At 37.5% G+C, this 18,149-nt stretch overlaps 2 protein-coding genes across 3 annotated transcripts; both read left to right on the top strand.

The window, feature by feature from the left end:
• The first annotated feature begins 4,030 nt into the window (after positions 1–4,030).
• On the top strand, positions 4,031–12,313 carry LOC306898171 (uncharacterized protein). Of its 2 annotated transcripts, none has more exons than XM_079463449.1 (8): positions 4,031–4,247; positions 9,149–10,098; positions 10,184–10,440; positions 10,784–10,924; positions 11,118–11,243; positions 11,327–11,368; positions 11,535–11,669; positions 11,955–12,313. In XM_079463449.1, the coding sequence occupies exons 1-8, from the start codon at positions 4,204–4,206 to the stop codon at positions 12,141–12,143; spliced, it is 1,884 nt and encodes a 627-aa protein (XP_079319575.1). In that variant the 5' UTR covers positions 4,031–4,203; the 3' UTR covers positions 12,144–12,313. The 2 variants fall into 2 exon arrangements, with proteins under 2 accessions (XP_079319575.1, XP_079319574.1); XM_079463448.1 differs by having other exon boundaries at positions 4,161–4,274.
• Positions 12,314–12,893: 580 nt separating this feature from the next.
• paip2b (poly(A) binding protein interacting protein 2B) lies at positions 12,894–16,757 on the top strand. Its single transcript, XM_079463426.1, has 4 exons — positions 12,894–13,079; positions 14,678–14,835; positions 15,190–15,363; positions 15,520–16,757. Exons 1-4 carry the CDS (start codon positions 13,073–13,075, stop codon positions 15,574–15,576), a joined length of 396 nt encoding a protein of 131 aa, XP_079319552.1. The 5' UTR covers positions 12,894–13,072; the 3' UTR covers positions 15,577–16,757.
• Positions 16,758–18,149: the final 1,392 nt, after the last annotated feature.

Below are 18,149 nucleotides of genomic sequence, written 5' to 3'. Positions count from 1 at the left end.
TTAACAAGTCAGGATAGACACTAAAATATATATTTTTCTGAATGCTTTCCTTTTCTGCGTCTGTTTTCACTGTCATCTTTTCATTCTTTCACTCGCCTGATCCTGGACGTTTCAGAGCGCAAAGAGAAATACAGCCAAATGAGACTGTGATCACTGCAATACAAAACAGCCAAAAAAATACATGATCAGGATATCTGTTTGATGAAGTGGGTTTAAGGAGAATGAACTTTAAGCTGTTGCCCAATGCAACAAGCCAAGCGGTTCCTGCAGATCCAATCCTGTAGATGTTCTTATATCTCAGAAATGTTACCGGATGAACCGCTGCCACATTGTGCAACACACACAACTCTGGATAGTAGGTCTGCAGGTCCATGTGGACCAACAAAAAAGACACAGTAACACAGCTGTATAGGATAGATGGCAGCAAAGACATTGGCGTCCCACAATAAAGCATAGCACTGATGCCTGCCATATTTTCTGTTATAATTGTCGTCTAGAGTTCCATTGAGTTGCTTTCAAAGGATGAATTGCACATGGTTGTACTGAACTGGGGAAATTAAAAAAGTTGTTTCGTTACTTAGAAGTCAATAAAAATAAACAAAAAGTACCTATTATCTGTAAAGAAAATTATTAAAAAACATTTATACATGGTTTAGATATAACGGCAGGCAATATCTGCAACAGAATTAGGATGATGTAATTAATGTAATGTAACGTGCATTCCAGAAACATCAAACAGATATCCTGATCATATATTTTTTTCAATCACTTGCTTAATATTAATGACTCTATGCTTACTATTTGCTTAATATTAAGGACATTTCTTAAACATACATTTGACATTTATTAACCTGAATTTTCTGGCTACAGGACATTTAGTGCGGATAAAAAACATGCAAATTCCAAAAGTCCACCTTTGAAGATAAATCTGTCTAAAATTACATCAACATGTCATATACATGTGTTTTAATGATCGCACATTATTATTCAATTTACTATTTAACTTTTGTTGTCTTGACACTACAACTAGCACATAAAAATGCCATAAACTAAAACAAATTCATGTACAGTAGTTCCTATGAAAACAAAATGACAGTGCACATTTTTAGTCCTAGATAAATAATGTGGCTCACCTTCTGGGGCCAAAGTAAACAATTCTTTAGTAGGCCAATATTTTGCATGCTGTAACAACAAATGAGGGTATAAGGGAATAATCATTTAGTTTTACCTTTTTTAAAGATTATTTGTGACCCAGTCTGTAAACCCAGCTAAAGATATTTTTTCTACTTAATATATAGAATATTCAGTGAAAATATAATCTTGATATCTATAATATTATGTTAGTTGTTAGTTATGTCATGTCAAAGATTGGAAATATAATCAAATTAAAGGTTGATATGAAACTTTGATGCTCATTATCTCAAAATTACACACGGGTCACAATTGTTCTCTTTTTTTGAAAAGCACATCAAACATTTCAAATGGTTTTCATTATACATCCTGACAATGGGTGAAAATAATATAGCAATCATTGTGAAGGACAATAATAATGGAACAGCTTCGCAAATGTACAAATGCTTTTTGATATTGGACATGTTCATAAAATAGGCTACTACTAGAGGGACATAACAAATCAGGATAGACACTAAGATGTGTGAGATTTTTTTAAACGCTTTCCTTTTTTGCTGGTTCTCACTCCCCTTGGCAGTTTTATTGCATCTGCCTGGTCCTGGGCTCTTCAGAGCGCAAAGGACAGAGACACAGCAAAAGGAGACTATTATCACAGCGATGCAAAAGCATGCAAAGAATACATGGTCTCGAAAATAATCTATTCCAATGAAAATGAGCCTGAAGCTGTTGCCCACTGCAATAAGCCAAGTGGCTGCTGCAAATACAATCCTTCTGTGAATGCTCTTATACTTTCGAAACGTGACCGGGCACAGCACTGCCAAATAATGTTCAATACACATACAGGCTTGGATAATGGGTCTGGCGGTCCAGCTGACGCCGATTAGAAAGGTAGCTATTCTGTATCCAATCGTGGAAGGAAATCTGACATCGATGAAGTCTACAATGCTTTGAATGCAGAAAAACAGCTCCAGTAAAGTGATGTTCAATGGAAACACCAGGTTGGCATTGATGTTCCCACGGAGATACACCCAGAGGCACCAGCAATGGACCGGCAGCCCAACAATGAAGCACAGAACTGAGACAAGAAGGAGTAAAGGAGGGCCAAAATATCCCTGACAAAGGCAAAACCAATTCAGAGACTCTTCGTACATGGCGGTAGCGTTAGTCAGGAAGGATAAATTGCACATGGTCGTACAGAACTGGGGAGATAAAAAATGTAGAAATATTTTCAATCATTTTATCACCTGCGGAATAAGACGCTCAAAATTCATTTATCAAAATAGTTTTAATTATATTTAGAATTCAATTTCATACCTAAATGGATGGTACAGCAAGTACAGTTGATCTCGGCAGTGACAGGCTTGCAAATGTGTTTTATTCAGTGATATAGGGAACTACAAATGCACCTGTGCTCGGATTATGCCCATTTTGTTTGCATGTCGAAGTTGTTTAACTGACAACAAAAAATTGCACTATTTGAATAAAAAAAAGTGTTTGAAATTGAATGAGATTAAGCGCAAGCTGTTTAGGTTTAATAAAAAATTACATTAAACCAAGTCAAATAATTAAATCAAAAAAATTAAATAATACAAATGTATTATTGTGATTGTAACAACAACTCTACTGAACAATGATGACAGTTCTATCATCCACATGCTGTAAAACTGACATATAACAGCAGAGGGCGCTACTCAAACGTTTACCCAAGTGGCTCGATTATAGTAGCTGTGATGTAGAATAGAGCTTGTTAATGACATCACACCGCATTGAATGTTGCGCCATCTTGGGAGGATGGCTGCTAGTGCGTTTAATGCAGTGTTTTCTTTTTCTGGTTTGATTAGGAAATATATCAATGGTAGGTCAGTCTTGCTGTGTTAAAAACTGCAATAGCGTTACGCAGAGTTGTTCAGGAAAAGCCCCTGGTTCTTTCACTTTCGATTTCCCATGTATCAAATTAAAAAGTAACGAGACATATCAAAACAGACGTGCCTCTGCACAATTCAACATAGGGTGTTACGTCAGCTTCACATTCTCCATGGATGGTCCTGATTTCGGTTAGCTGTCTAATTATGAATTCAGGTGTGCACTTTAGTTTGGAATGCCCCTACAAATGGCGTCCCCTTCTTGAAGGGCCCTTCAAGGGCGCATATATGCCGTTTGAAAAATGCCCATATAGAATGTGAAGCTGATGTCACGCTCTTTGTTGCATGTTTTAGTGGCGCCGCCATCTTGGGAGGATCATACTCCACTGCTCTTATTGTTTTGATATGTACCTTTACTTGTTTTATTCAATGTATGGAGAAATCGAAAGTGAAAGAGCCAGGGAATTTTCTAGAACGATTCCGCATTATCAGACCTACCATGGTTATATTTGCTAATCAAACAAGAAAAACAAAACACTGCATTGAACGCACTAGCAGCCATCCTCCCAAAAGGGCGCAAAAATCAATACACCATGACGTAGCTTCACATCCTCTATTGTGATCATAGCAGCACATTGTAACCAATATCGTTAACAAAAACCTGATACATTGTATCTTAATAGGTTGTGATAAATTATTATACCACTAGACTAAAGTGCTATAAGCAAAAGTTATTTTTAGGTGTTGACTGGATTTAACTGAAAGACCGTGTCAGGGGACTATTTCCCAAAGCAGTCAATGTGCCAAATTTCAGCATTCCCCAAATTACTCCTTTGCTTCCCTTTGACCTTTGGGCTATGCATCTTTTGTGTTTTCCCCAAAAAAGACACTGTTGTCCATTCACGGGAACAGCAGACAAAGTAGAAGGCTGCAGATGTGCTTGCAAAGCAAAGAGAAAAAAGCTTTGGGGGTAAATGATAGGGGGCGGTGCCGACTCCAAGTGGGTTAGAGCATGTGTGTGAGGGGGAAGAATCCTCACTGAGAAGCAAGAATGCGTAACAGTGTGTATATAACCACAGTGAGGAGTGGGAGACAAGACATTTTGTACTGGAAGTCTATATATAGATGCGCTTGTGGCTGTATATGCGCATATGCTGTGAGATGATAAAAGAACTGAGGTTGTTCAAAGTCTGATGTGTGACCAGCAATTATGAAGACCACGCAGAATACAGACCAAAGGAAAAGAAACTCCAGGTCAGGTTTAACTAAACCATGCCACACGTGAGTAAGGATCGTGTCGGGAGGGCCTGAGGGATCTCATAGGTCACGGGTCAACTGAACAAATTGAAGAAACCTGATTTGCAATGAGTTCATATGATGCTTATGTTGCACTTATTATTTTGTGCGTTGCCTTGTTGTCACGTTACTATTGAATGGATGTTTTCAACAGTTTGTTTTAACGAAGCAGCTTTAATTTGGTGAACCCAACTGGTGTAAAGGCAGAGCATCAATGGATTTTTTGTATGTTATACATTAAATTACTAAATCAAATATGTTGTAAATACTCAAGTAAATACTTCATTTTAAGTCACAATAGAAAAAAATGTTAAAGACAAATGAACAGGTGTACACTTTAAAGTCACTTTAAGACCAGTGTGTCACTTTTTTGCAGGATCTATTGACAGAAATGCAATTTAATATACAGTGCCCTCACTTTTATTGCCACCCTTGGTAAATATGAGCACAGAAGGCTGTAAAGATAAATCTGCATTGTTTCTCCTTTTGATCTTTTATTTTTAAAGTAAAACAATTTGAAGCGGGGAGAATTTCACACCATTATTGTTTTTTTCTCTAATTCATCCTGGTCACAATTATTGGCACCCTTGTATTCAAAACTTTCTGCAAATTCCATTCCAATCTTTTCTTTTATGTCTGACGAGGTTTGAGCATATATGGCAAGTCATCCGAGTCCATTCCTTCATACAGAATCTTTTAAGATCCTTTAAATGTTGGTGCTCTCTTATCTTCAGTTCACCCCCCTCATTTTCTATAGTGTTCAGATCAGGGAACTGGGATGGCAGGATCTTGATTTTGCATTCAGTGACAATTTTGTTTTGTTGATTTTGATCTTTATTTTGAACCAGTGTGCTGATGGAAGATCTAACCACGACCATTATAATATAAGAGCAACTCAGGTTTAGATTTTTTTATTTGTTGGTATTTGATATAAAACATGATGCCATGTATCTGAACAAGATGTCCATGACCTCTGGTATAAAAGTAGTTTCACAACAATAAAGATCTGCTGACATATTTAACTTTGGACATGGGGTACTTTGTATCCTTGTGTGCACCCAACCTGTCTTGTGCTGTCGCTGCAAAAAAAACTATTTTTCATTTCATATGAACATGCTTAAAGTTCCAGTATGGCAGATTAATATGGTGGAGTTTGTTTTTCCATGAGAGCAGAAGATTTGTTTCTTGAACAGTGTCCCAAACAACTTGTGGTGATGGAGGTGAAGTTTTCCATAATTTCTATTAAATGCTTTCTGACCCCAAAATTAAACTGATTAATAAAATGTTCCATCTGTGCTCCTTGAAGAGTCTTTGGCCATGCAAATTATTCTCCTCGCTGTGCATTGAGACAATATAGACACACAATAGTGTTCCATGCAGATTTTCAACATCTCCAGTCCCCTGATGTTGGAAATGAGATGTTGTATTGTTTTAACTATTTTATTAAAGCCATTTTGTATTTTGTGTAGCTCAACAGAACTATATTGCACATCATAATTATATTCTTTGGTTTTATCCATTGTGATAAATGATTAAGGGAATTTGGGCTTTGTGTTACAAATATTTATAATACAGTGCAAAAAGAAGTCATGACTGGACAACATTATGTTTCTTGTCCCCTTAGTGTGCTAAGAAAATATAATTATCATTGGGAATATGCTTAGGATATTTTACTCATAATATTTTCTAAGGGTGCCAATAATTGTGACCGGGGTCTTGTAGAGATTCATAATGCGATATTTCCCCCACTTCAAATTGTTTTATTTTAAAGAAATGATGGAATATTGTTAATATTTTTAAATAAAAGATCAAAAGCGATTTTAACAGCCGTCTTTGCTCATATTTACCAAGGGTACCAATAATAGTGGAGGGTGCTGTACATAACTATGTCTTAAGGGTTGTAAAAAAGACCTTAAATAATGTAGCGTTATGTTTTTATTATATTAGAATGAGCTATTTCTATCTACATACACTTTACTCATTACAAATATCGGCAAACAGTTTATCAGCTTACCTTTTACATGTCATTACTGAAAAGTTGCATTTACTACATTATGCATATATTCTTCTCAATCTTTTGCTTATATAAAATATTTTTTGCAAATGTATGCTATATATGCTTGACTTACGCTTAATTTGTATTTAAACAGAATTGAACTGATAACAGAGAAAAGCTGATTGCTTATTTGACTCTACGCTGTCTGTTCTTGAAAACAAGGTCATCCTGTGACATCAGCCCTGAAGTGTTTTTAAGAGGGAAACACTTAATGCTCTAAGATGTCAAGCGTCACAAATCACAGGCGTAGGAATTTATGATGTTGAACTATTGTGGTGCTGTGAGAACAGTCACCTGTCACATTCCGTTTTTATTATCCCTTCTGACCCCATATAAGACAGTATGTCAAGGTCTTGAATGTGTCCTCCTTTAAAAGTCTACAAAAACTTTGGTCTTTTCGACTACCAAGCGGTTGGGCTTTAGTTTAAACCCCCATATACTTGTCAGTTAGGGACCTAAATGCATTAACTGCGCAAAACAGATGTTGTACATATGTGCTATACATTTACAAGTCCCAATGTGATGGATGTACAAATGTACAAAGACACATAACAGTGGTTAGATTACTCAGGGTTATCATATAATCATGGATGTAATGTACCAGACCTCAGGAATCGCCACCCCTCCGTATTTAGCTGTAATAGAGACCCAAAGTTTTCAGGCAAGGCTTCTGTAATTCAGTACGTTTGGCCTTTTCAAACCACAGGGCCATTAGCATACCTCATAGACACAACATAGAAAATATAGAAACCTCTGGACATGTTTTAACTATATCTTAAAATTAATAGGAGATATACAGAGTCAGAATAATGTGTTAATTTGTTCCATCATCAGGTTTGTGTTAAATTTTAATGCAAGTGACCAACATACAGGGGGAGTTCTGAGCGGAGCCTTTCAGGAATGCAGGCAGAGTGTTGAAAGTTTGTCCAGGAGGTGCAAATCAAATTAACTTATTAGTTTAACACCATCTGCTGGGATCACAAGATGCCATTTTCTGTCAATCATACCAATTTTTGCAAAATAATTAATTTATAGAATACTTTTAAATGGATCAATGTATTAGGATGTAAATTGTCATTTGTCTGAGATTTCTGTATATAAATGTGTAAAAATGACATACTTGTGCGGATGATGCCGTGTTGCTGCGTCAGATGATCGCGTCTAAAAATAAGATTTACCTAAATAGATTTATGACTGATGATTAGAGAGTGAGAGATCATCAGAAGGCTCAGATTATTTTATTAGGAAAGCAAGTTGACGGTCAATGCCTCTTGGCCCAGCAGGGGTCTGAAAACACACTTTGGAACATGATGACCTTATAGTAATACAGTAATAATACTGAGGATGAGCTTCTCTGTTATGTGCAGAGGGGAATATGAATCAGGGGAAACATTTTCATTGCTCTGCATGAAACAGATTCATTGCAGCTTACGTTATGTTGCAATAGTCATAAACATAAACTTAAGACATAAACATGACCAAATCAAATTGTGACTGCTTTAAGGGGATAGTTCAACCTAAAATTAAAATTATTTTCATCATTTAATCAATCTCATGTCATTCAAAACCTGTTTGACTTTCTTTACTCTGCAGAACACAAAGGAAGATATTTTGAAGAATGGTGGTAATGGAACAACACTGGCCCCCATTGACTTCCATTGTACTTGACATTTCCCAAAATTCTTCTTTTGTGTTTCACAGAAGAAGAAAAAATACACACAGACAGATTTTGAACGAGATATGGGTGAATATATGATGAGAGAATCTTTATTTGTGGGTGATCTATCTCTGGTGGAGCTAATAACCAACAGATGCCTGAACATTTTCTGACAGTCTTCTTGGTGGGGTTCTAAAATTTAATAAGGAATATTTATTGAAACAAGTACTAAAATAAAACGTTTTGTAGCCTTCAACGTGGCATTTCTTGAAGTGCATCATCTCATTCTAAGTGTTGGCCCCATGTTCTGTAGCCTGTCTGATCCACATGTGACATTTGACCGTGTTCCACACGTCTTACTGTCCTGAACAGAATTTCATGTGTAATTCAATATAGTCTCTAAATTTACTGTGTGTATGTGTTTAAAGGGATAGTTAATTCTGTCATCATATACTCACTTTCAGGTTGTTCCAAACCTGCATACAAATGTTGTAACCAAACAGATCTCATCGCACATTTACTGATATAGGGAAAACAAACACAGATAAAAAGTAAATACTACATTTGAATTATTTAATTTGCTGACATATATGCAAGCACATTGCTTTTGGGTGACTTTATGTCACTCCTTACTTTGCATTTGTTGGAATTCAACACAGGACTGGACTGCACATGGCTGCAATACAAAAATACTGATTAAAGACACATTTGGAATTGTCTCTTAATTTTGTCCATGCAGAGCTGTTTATAATATCATTTCAAGTAGGTTGGACATCAAAAGGGAACGGTGTGTTCTGGCTGTGAAAATATGGCAGCCGTGTAATGTTTTACACAAGACAAATGTCTTTCGCCACCAGCTCGTATTACGAGGGCACACTTTCACAGTGTGTGGAAAAACATCCCATTGACATGTTATTCATTACATTTAATGAAGTGAGCACATGTCTGACTGAAAGCCTCCAGACGCTACGCTTTCACGGCTAGCTGCCCCTTCATTAATCTTTATTGTCAATAAGCCTTATTAAATAGATGTCTATGAATTTGTTTAAGCATGCCGTATGAAGATCTTGTCAAAATACTTCTATTAACCTACTAATCAGACAAAATTATTAAGAATCTCACAACCCTCATATTGTTTGTTTACAGTTATGCACATCCCCCTGATGTCAACATTAACCCGGTGCCTCACAGTGCCTTCACCTGCGTGCCACCGCCATTCGGAACCACACAAGCTATGCTTTTAAGACTAGCCCAACTCGAGGCTCAACTGGTCTTAAACATGTTTAGAAATCTTACAACTGGAAATCAAACTAGTTACGGGAATCCCTTTGTCCTCCTAAATCTCCTTCAGGCTGCTCAAAGAACCCCATATTTGTCCATGTATCAGCCCCCCCGTGTTGTTGCCCTTTCTGATCCACTGCATAGACGAAATGCAAATTCTAGCACACACGCGGTTAACCCTCCTTCATTGAAGGGTACAATGATGTCATCAGTGACAGAAATAAGAGCGCTCACCGCAGAGGGTCACTTTCAAGCAAAAGAGGTCTTTCAAGAGACAGCAAGTAACACAACACAACCAATGCAATCTACAAAGCCACTTGACCAAAACTTCTCCAGTAGGTCAATGAATGCCATTAAAAGTCCCACCAATGTCACGACACCACTTGATAGACAGGTTTTAAACACTTTGGACATGGGAGGAAAAGAGCGACATCCAGAGCTACATCTTCCATCGGAAAGTGTGAGGAAAGCTTTAACCAGCCTTGATCTTTCACTAGAGGACCTAGAATTACTGAGTCACTGTCCAGATGATCATCTAACACAAGAGATGCTCCCCCTTATTATACAAGACATGCAAAAGCGTAAAGGAGCGAATGCTATAATGCAGACGTCGTCGAAAACACGCAACGCGCCCAGGGTCATTGAATATGGCCATGTTAGCAAGACCTCTGATCGAGCGGAGTTTCAAAGAAAGTTATCTTACACATGTGATTCCCATACCCACGGATCCCTCAGACCCAAAAGATTCATCCAACATGATTTTATTTATAGGGATTTGTCTCCTCAGTCTAGAACACTGAAAAGATGTTCATCAGGTGGGTTTGATTTATTAGGCATAAAGTTTAAAACTGAATTTTCTTGGAGTAAAGTTTGAGCAAAACCCTGTTTCTTAACTTTTAGGAAGAAGATCGGAAATCTTCCTTAGGAAGCTACAACATGGACACGCTGAGGTTACCAGAAAGAGGCCTGGTTCTGTCTGTAACTCATCCCCCGGCATAAGACATAGCCTTAGTTCTCCAGGCCATATTAAGACTAATGTTATGACAAAAGGTCATGATGAGCTGTCAATTACAACTGTGACGTCAGACGGAAACACTGCATCCGTCAACATTCAGACACCAGTAAACATGGAAAATGTAATAACGTCAACTCAAACTGTAAGTGTCTTTTATTTGCTGTGTTTAAGGGAAAAATTTCTATAAAGACATACTTTAATCTTAGTTGATGTCATTATGAAGGTAGTAAAAAAATATTACTAGAAAGCCAAGCTTCTCAAACATTCTGGTATTAAAGAAAATTTTGGTTTTTTTTCGTTAATACGTTTAAACTAGTACACTAATAAAAATATGTTTAGTCTCACGAAAAAACTCTGCATCATGAACAAAAAAATTAATTGTATGTATGACTGTACATACAGTACTTCACAAAAAGGTGGTAAGAGATTGTGGTGACAGCGACCTCTGGTGCTGAGTCTGATAATTTGTTTTTATTTTCTAACAGCAAGGTGTGATTCGTTTGTCTCGAATCCCTCTTGATTTCTCTGAAAGTGAACTTGTTCAAATGGCATCTCCCTTTGGTAAACCTGTCGAGGTTTTAATGGCAACTGAGATTGACATGGTAACTCGTCTAGAATTGAAAAAGGTACATCATAAAACAACACATTTGATTTCCCTTTAGTGATGCTTCAGAATGTAATTTTTCATGCAAGACTGATTATGGCAAAACATTATTAAGTTGACTGTTGGTTCATAAAAAATGCTCGATTCAATATTCAAATAATATTATTTTAAAAGTTCAGTAGTTGGATGAAAAATGTTCTTCATATGTCTTCCAGGCTTTACTGTTTCTGCCATCTGAGATCTCAGCCCAGGAGATGGTGAAGGTTTACTCTGCTATCCCACCTCACATGAGACTGCAGACTTTGGAGCTGGTTTCCCAAACTCTAGACCTCACTTCATCTGTGAGCTGGCTTCCTTTATTCGAACTTGTTTAAACCATCTTTTATTTAACCAATGATTCATGGCTGTTTTTCTTTTGTCTCAGGCATCGGTGTTTCATGCTTTTGTAGGACCATCAACATCAAATGCAAGTATACTATTCTTTATAGGCTGTAAAGAAAAGTAATCCATTGTCTAACACATGTACGTTTTATTGGAGTTATTGTTATTGTCTTTAGAAATTCCATAATCTTTAGAAGAACTGTTCAATGAAGTGATATTGTTTAAAAAAAAAATTCTCGTTGTTTATTTAGGGGATGCTCACTCCTGTAGATGATTTGCTGGTTGTATGTAATGTCCCTCGGGAGCCCTGTGCTGCTACAGGAGTATTGCGGCTACTAAAACCTTTTGGACAAGTTTTTAGAACGCTTGTGTTTAATGGAAACAAGGTGGGTTACATTGTTTAAAAATGTAATGAAGAACTCGTATATTCATCATATTAAAAGCTTTCCTTAACTTAGAGTAGGTCTATATCGATCAATGGTGTTTATGAGATTCCCCATCCTAACCCTGAGCACTCTTTTGATGTCATCAATAGACAATTTAATCAATGAAATGGTTGTTTATTTAAAGTGCTGAATTTCCCCAAGTAATTGCTGTCTGTCCATTATGCTACTACTAAGTGTCACTTTTCGCCTTAAAATAATTGTTGGTATTCTATGTCTTGTTACTAGGTGGATGTTGACCAGTGCCTTCGCAACAATAACTGTATCCAGATGGTTTTACAGATGGAATCCGCTGCGGTTGCTTTATCTGTCTATGAGTGGTCTCAAAAAATTCCTTGCATTTATCACAACCATCATTTATCTTTTATCAGAGGATCTAATATAGAGAAAAATACACTTAAGGGGGGATCTACGTAGGCTAATATCAATAATGTAACTTTTCATGGTTTATTTAATCATCTGTTATTGTCAAGAATATCGAATTTGCATTTGGGCAATAGAATACGGTCAACGTGGTGTTATTGTTTTGACTTTTATAACGTTTTAAAAAAGTACTTTCTATCACAATAAACTTGGACGCAATGTATAAAAGTTGATGTTATGTTCACGTGCGTTCATGTGTTAATTCTCCTAGAAATGCGGGTTTTATCTTTGATCTGTTAAAAAGCTATTGTTCCCTGACCGGGAATCGAACCCGGGCCGCGGCGGTGAGAGCGCCGAATCCTAACCACTAGACCACCAGGGAAACCTTCCCTATGTGAAGAGGACACAATACAAAACGTCACGCCAAATAAAGAGATGACGTGTTTTTATTGCTCATAAATTTAACAGATATACGATTGCCTTTTCCCTCTAGAGGTTACGCATCAATGGCTCTTCGAAGGTAGTAGGGCATAGGGATGATCACTTAGGAATGGAACGCAGGGCTTTACTGTGTCTAGCTTTTTTCTGCTTCTAGCATTTTAGTACAAATTAAAAGTTCAGTTTAAAGTCGGATTTCCAGAATCCTAACACAATCATTTATGAAGAATGTGTTTGTATACCCTCTTATAAAAATGTACATAAAAAGTAAAATATTTTTTAACAAAAACTTTCTCGGAATACGTTTTTAACAGTGGCAACCTCCAAGCAAATGGAGAAATAGTTGCATCCCGTGGGCGCTGAGCTCTTGAAATATTGAAGTTAACCAACAGGAGGCGCCCGAGACATGTTTGTTTGAAAGGCCCACATGAGCACTCTGACGTAGTATTGAAATCTGGCCAGGTAACGGTGTTGGTGCAAATAGGAAAAATTACCTCTTTTAGTCGACTTATCTGGCGATAAATTAGGGGGACAGAATCGTTACAATGCCCGGTAAGTCCACTTAACCGCTTAATAATTTAAAACTAACCCCATTTCGTCTCTTGACTTTGTGGATGCGATCTGCTGCTCTCACTCTCTTTGTTTTGCGAAATGGTAACGTTAGCCATCGCTGCATCCACACAGTACTTTAATATTAGTGTATTAATAGCTTTGGGGTGTATTATAAACCAAATTATGTTCTTTACGGCTGTTTTGCTTGAGTGTGCAGAAGTGTACACAGAGGCCTATTGATAAGTGGTTCATGTTTGCCGTGTGTGTGATGCAAGTCTAGCTCACGCGTCCACCATGCTCCTACATTTACTATACCAAAAATCTTCAAATCTGAAGCCATTTACACAATGTTGATCAAACTCATCCTCCGTTTTTGCGCTTACTTCGGAAAATAACATTTACACGTTATTTTACAAGGCTGGAAGGGGTGTTTAATATGGAAATACGGATGTTGTTACGTGTCGATCGTGGCTCAAGCTAACACGCATAGCTTAACCATGCACGTTCGCCAAACGTAAAGTTACAGCAAGTGTTTAACCGTGTAGCAAGGCGGGAAATGTTTTGACAAAACTGTGTCTTTTTAATTTGAGATGGTCGTCATTGTGCAATATAGAATTGTTATGCTTTGAGCCTTAAGCAGGCCTCTTAGCTCACGTTACAATGAATCAAATCCATGTGGAGAAAAAATGGTGTCGACTGACCCCCTCTTTGTCTCATTTATGCAATGGTGTTAGTTAGTAACAAATAGTTACATAACAATCTTTAAACCACGTTCCAAACTTTTAACTCGTGTCGCAGGTAACGTTATTGTAAAAAAAAAAACTATATTTGTTGTTGTGATGTTAAACCTCCACATCCCATTGGTTTTGCTTTGAGAACTGTTTATTTTCGTATGATTACATTTTATTTTATTGTGCACGTGTACTTCGGTACTAATGTGATCTCTTTTACATAGTAACGTTACGTTTTTCTGACTGTTACCAGCATAAACACAAGGCAGCTCTCCAAATGTACAGTTTATTCTAAATACAATTTACTTCCATAAGGAAAATTCCACCATCGTTTTTTGTTCAACGCCCAAGAAATTTGGCAAATTATTGACAAACTTCTATTCCGTACGATGAATGTTGTTTGCATGTCTCTTATAATACAAATCCAATAAACTCTCAAAAAACTGGTCCGTGTCAGTCACGTGTGTACTAGATTCCAAGTTAGAAGTGTCTTTAAGTAAAAAGTTGCATCAATGAGGTTTGTTGTCAAAATGGAAAATGCCATTTATTTCCCTGTCTCCTAACAGACCCCAGTGTGAACATTTGTATATTCAAATTGTATGAATATCATTTGAGAGCTGTGACTATTCTACATCTCTTCTGGTTGGTTTAAAACGAAATTTAACATTGTGTAAACTTACATTTATGCATTTGGCAGATGCTTTTATCCAAAGCGACTTGTATCGCATTATACTATACATTAGTTTAAGAATGTGCGTCCAAACTCATATAATTTTCATTCTTCTGTAAATGACAGTTTTGGGTTTTTTGAAAGGGTTAGATGTGTGCAATGCTAATAAATTGTTTTTGTGATATTTATGCATCCAGAACCTGCAGATATTAACTGTCCGGAGGTAGCAAAGACACAAGCAGGAGGCAGTGGACAAGGGAAAGACGAGAACGTTGTGAACGGACACAAGGAGGGGGAGTCCAATCCTTTTGCAGAGTACATGTGGATGGAGAATGAGGAGGAATACAACAGACAGGTCAGTGTGGGCACAGAAAGTGCATCTAGTCTGTGTGCTTTCATGGAGTCAAAAATCCAAAATCCTTTCACCTGCCCAGTTATTCTTCAGGTCGCCCCCAAAAATATTTTGTACCCGTTTTGATTCAAACCATATAACTTTCATTCTTCTGTGGAACATGAGATACATTTTTGCTATATTTTGTGTTCTACGCAAGATGGAATACCCGAGTTTGAAACAACGACAACTTGTGGAAAACACAGAATTTGAGCTATATATGATTTTCAAGCTGGTTAATAAGAGGGCCGATCCAGAAAGCAGTTTAATGGTATGAATAAAAGTATCATCCCATTAAGTGGTTGAATCTTTCCGCAGGTGGAGGAGGAGCTTCTGGAGCAGGAGTTTCTTGAGCGCTGTTTTCAAGAGATGTTGGAGGAGGAAGATCAGGATTGGTTCATTCCTGCCAGAGACCTTCCCCCTGGAGTGGGACAGATCCAACAGCAGTTGAATGCGCTGTCAGTTAGTGACGGGAACGCAGAAGATATTGCAGTATGTATTAGAGCAAAATTATTTTAATCTTAAATATTTGTGTAGTTGAGGACCCGTGTATACAGAAAATGCCTGACTTCTTGATACTGTATAACAATTGTGCTATGGATCATATTGTTTTGTGATCCTCACATCTTTTCATTTTCTGTTTCACAGCGCAAGAGCAGCTTGAACCCAGAGGCCAAGGAGTTTGTTCCAGGCGTGAAATACTAGAGACCCTCCAGTTAGGGGCTCCTTTATAAAGACTTTGTGACATCTGGTTGCCAGAGGTCACCCTCACACATACTTCAATCTTACTGGGGTTGTGTGGGGCTTGATGGGGTGGGGCTCGTGGGTGGGGGGTGCTGGATGCTCTTCTATAAGCTTTTTATTTCTGTCTGTCTCCATGTTTAACGTGGGCGGGTTAATCAGTGTAATGTTCCTATTGGACCGCTGCAGATTGTAACTAGTTCTCCTGGAAGATCTTTGTATTAATCTCAGAGGAACAGTTATGTGATTTCCACTATTGTGATAGTGACTAGCAGTTTGTCCCTGTGTCATTGCCATTTTCTTTTTACTGTCTTTTCTTTTATTTTCGGTAAAGGAAAGTAAGGACGGGAGGTGTGTGTCATGAGTGGGTGGGGCAAGGGGCTGGGTCAGAGGAAACCTGACAGTATATGGACCGTTGACAGGTGGACCATTCAGTGATGGACAGAACTGATGGCAGCTGAAAACCTTTGAGGGATTTTCACAGAAACATGTTTTCCTGTTTCTTTCTCCTTCCTCCGTTCAAGTTCTGTCACAGTGTGCAAATTGCATTTTCAAAAAGGAAAAAAAAGAAATAAAACGAGCAGGTTCCCTCCTGGATGTTCTTCTGTCCATGTCTTTGTTTGTGCATGTTCAACTACAAGGGAAAAACTAACCTTTGGGCCCACTTCTATTTTATAGTCCTTCACCTACACCTTGCCCCTTGAAACAGAGTGGCAAGGGGAATGGCTAAAACATTCCCCTAAGAAAGGAGACGCCATTACTACATATCATACGTCATTATAATATGTCACTGTTTGCACAGAGATGTGTTCGTTTTGAAATGAGTTCCCGGAAAATCTTAGTTTGAAGGGCTAAATCAACCTTACCCCTACCCCTCCAACTAAAAGAGAATCGAGACACCCCTTCAAGCTATAGGGGATTGGGCCTTAGGCTTTTTGATCATTCTTGCCAGATGTTTTACACCATTAGAAGATATTATGACTCTGTATGTCTGCTCTTTTGTTAGCACAGCATATTTGAATCTTTATATGCCATTCCACCATAGTCTGGCTTTTCCACAATAGGAATAAAAGGGTGTTTGAGAACAACAATGTACCATCTTCCTGTTCAAGGATGCTCCAAGTGTGTCGTGTCTGTTTTCTAGGAAAACACTTGTGTATCAGAATACAGACACCCAAGGGACAGCAGGCACTTTTTAAGTTTCCCAAAATGTAGGTCGAAACCAAGTTACTCTAGCCTTTCAGAATATTTATGTATCTTTTAGGTACATTGTTTTTCATCATAAAAGACTAAAATATGAAAATAGGGTGGGATCTTGGCTCTTGCCCTTTAAACATAGCTTATATGGGGGGGGGAAATTTGAGCTTTTGGTTGAGCCGAATATGGTGATGAGATGCTCAAGTGCAGAATGATGTCATAAAAATTGTTGATCCACATTGGGGGAAGTGAGAGGCTGTAAGTTAACATCTTGTAAGTATCGTCGTAAATGTGAATTTTGTCCGTGTTCTGGTTCACACTAGTTTATCGATAACTGTTTGGCTAACATATTCATATACTAAAAAGGAACTCAACTTTGATATCATGGGGACTTGAAAATTGTTCTAAATTGTGTGCCACCCCATAATCTAAATGTAATTACAAAGACTTGATAGATTTTTTTGCTATCTTTAAGAACTTCTGACAATATAATTCACCAGTTTTTAATTCCATGAGTTTTTCCGGGCCTTTAAAAATCACTTGGCAGAAGTAAACCATTTTAGATTAAGGACTTTAAGAGTGTGTCTAGAACTGGTTTGACACAACATATTTGAGAATTGACTGACCGCAAGTTTATGACGAATCCCCCAGGTTTCATTTTTAATAGATAAACGCTTTGCAGAAGAGTGTCTTCGATGTCCCAGGATGGACTGTTCTTACAGTTTTGAATTGTAGTGAATACTGTGTACACATATCTACAAAGGTGAAGTCAGGGCTCATTATTGCTTGTGGTCTTGCCTGTGTCTCATCATCCTCAAACCCTTACTCCTCTTTAGAATGTATTGCAATAGGAGTAAACTGATTTCTATCTGCTGATTTAATAACTGAATTAAGTCAGAGCCGATTACAGGATGTACTTTAGCCATTATTGGGTAATAATGGGAAAGACATGTTTATGTGAATGACTACTGCTCAGTTTACAGATATCAGTGCATCAAGAAACACAAATTAGAGAATGTGTCTGTCTATGACAATCCTCCTTTCTGCCTGTCTGCACTGTTAGACATTTCAAAGGGTTTTTACAGTAAGTTACTGGCAACACTGTTGCCAGTAAATTACTGTAATTGAGATTTACAGTACCATAACTGTATTTCACTTTTACAGTAATTAAACACTACTGTAACTATATAATACAGTCCAGGTACTGTAAAAACCTGGATTAACAGTGCACTACTGTAATCCTTATCAATGATTTATGTTTCTAGTAAATATAAATTAGGTTTTATAATATTTATTAAAAATGTACTTTTATCCAACACATACACGATTACTCCCAATAC

The sequence above is a fragment of the Barbatula barbatula genome (genome assembly GCF_947034865.1).
Source record: "Barbatula barbatula genome assembly, chromosome: 8".
Lineage (NCBI taxonomy): Eukaryota > Metazoa > Chordata > Actinopteri > Cypriniformes > Nemacheilidae > Barbatula > Barbatula barbatula.
This window is presented reverse-complemented; position numbering and strand designations above follow the sequence as displayed.

Bases quoted from the DNA above. Each gene is read 5' to 3' on its own strand.
- LOC306898171 (XM_079463448.1), top strand. From the start codon at position 4,204: ATGAAGACCACGCAGAATACAGACCAAAGGAAAAGAAACTCCAGGTCA. The intron at 4,275-9,148 runs GTGAGTAAGGAT...GTTTGTTTACAG, and splicing joins TTAACTAAACCATGCCACAC to TTATGCACATCCCCCTGATG. The intron at 10,099-10,183 runs GTGGGTTTGATT...CTTAACTTTTAG, and splicing joins ACTGAAAAGATGTTCATCAG to GAAGAAGATCGGAAATCTTC.
- paip2b (XM_079463426.1), top strand. The intron at 14,836-15,189 runs GTCAGTGTGGGC...ATCTTTCCGCAG, and splicing joins AGGAGGAATACAACAGACAG to GTGGAGGAGGAGCTTCTGGA. The intron at 15,364-15,519 runs GTATGTATTAGA...TCTGTTTCACAG, and splicing joins GGAACGCAGAAGATATTGCA to CGCAAGAGCAGCTTGAACCC.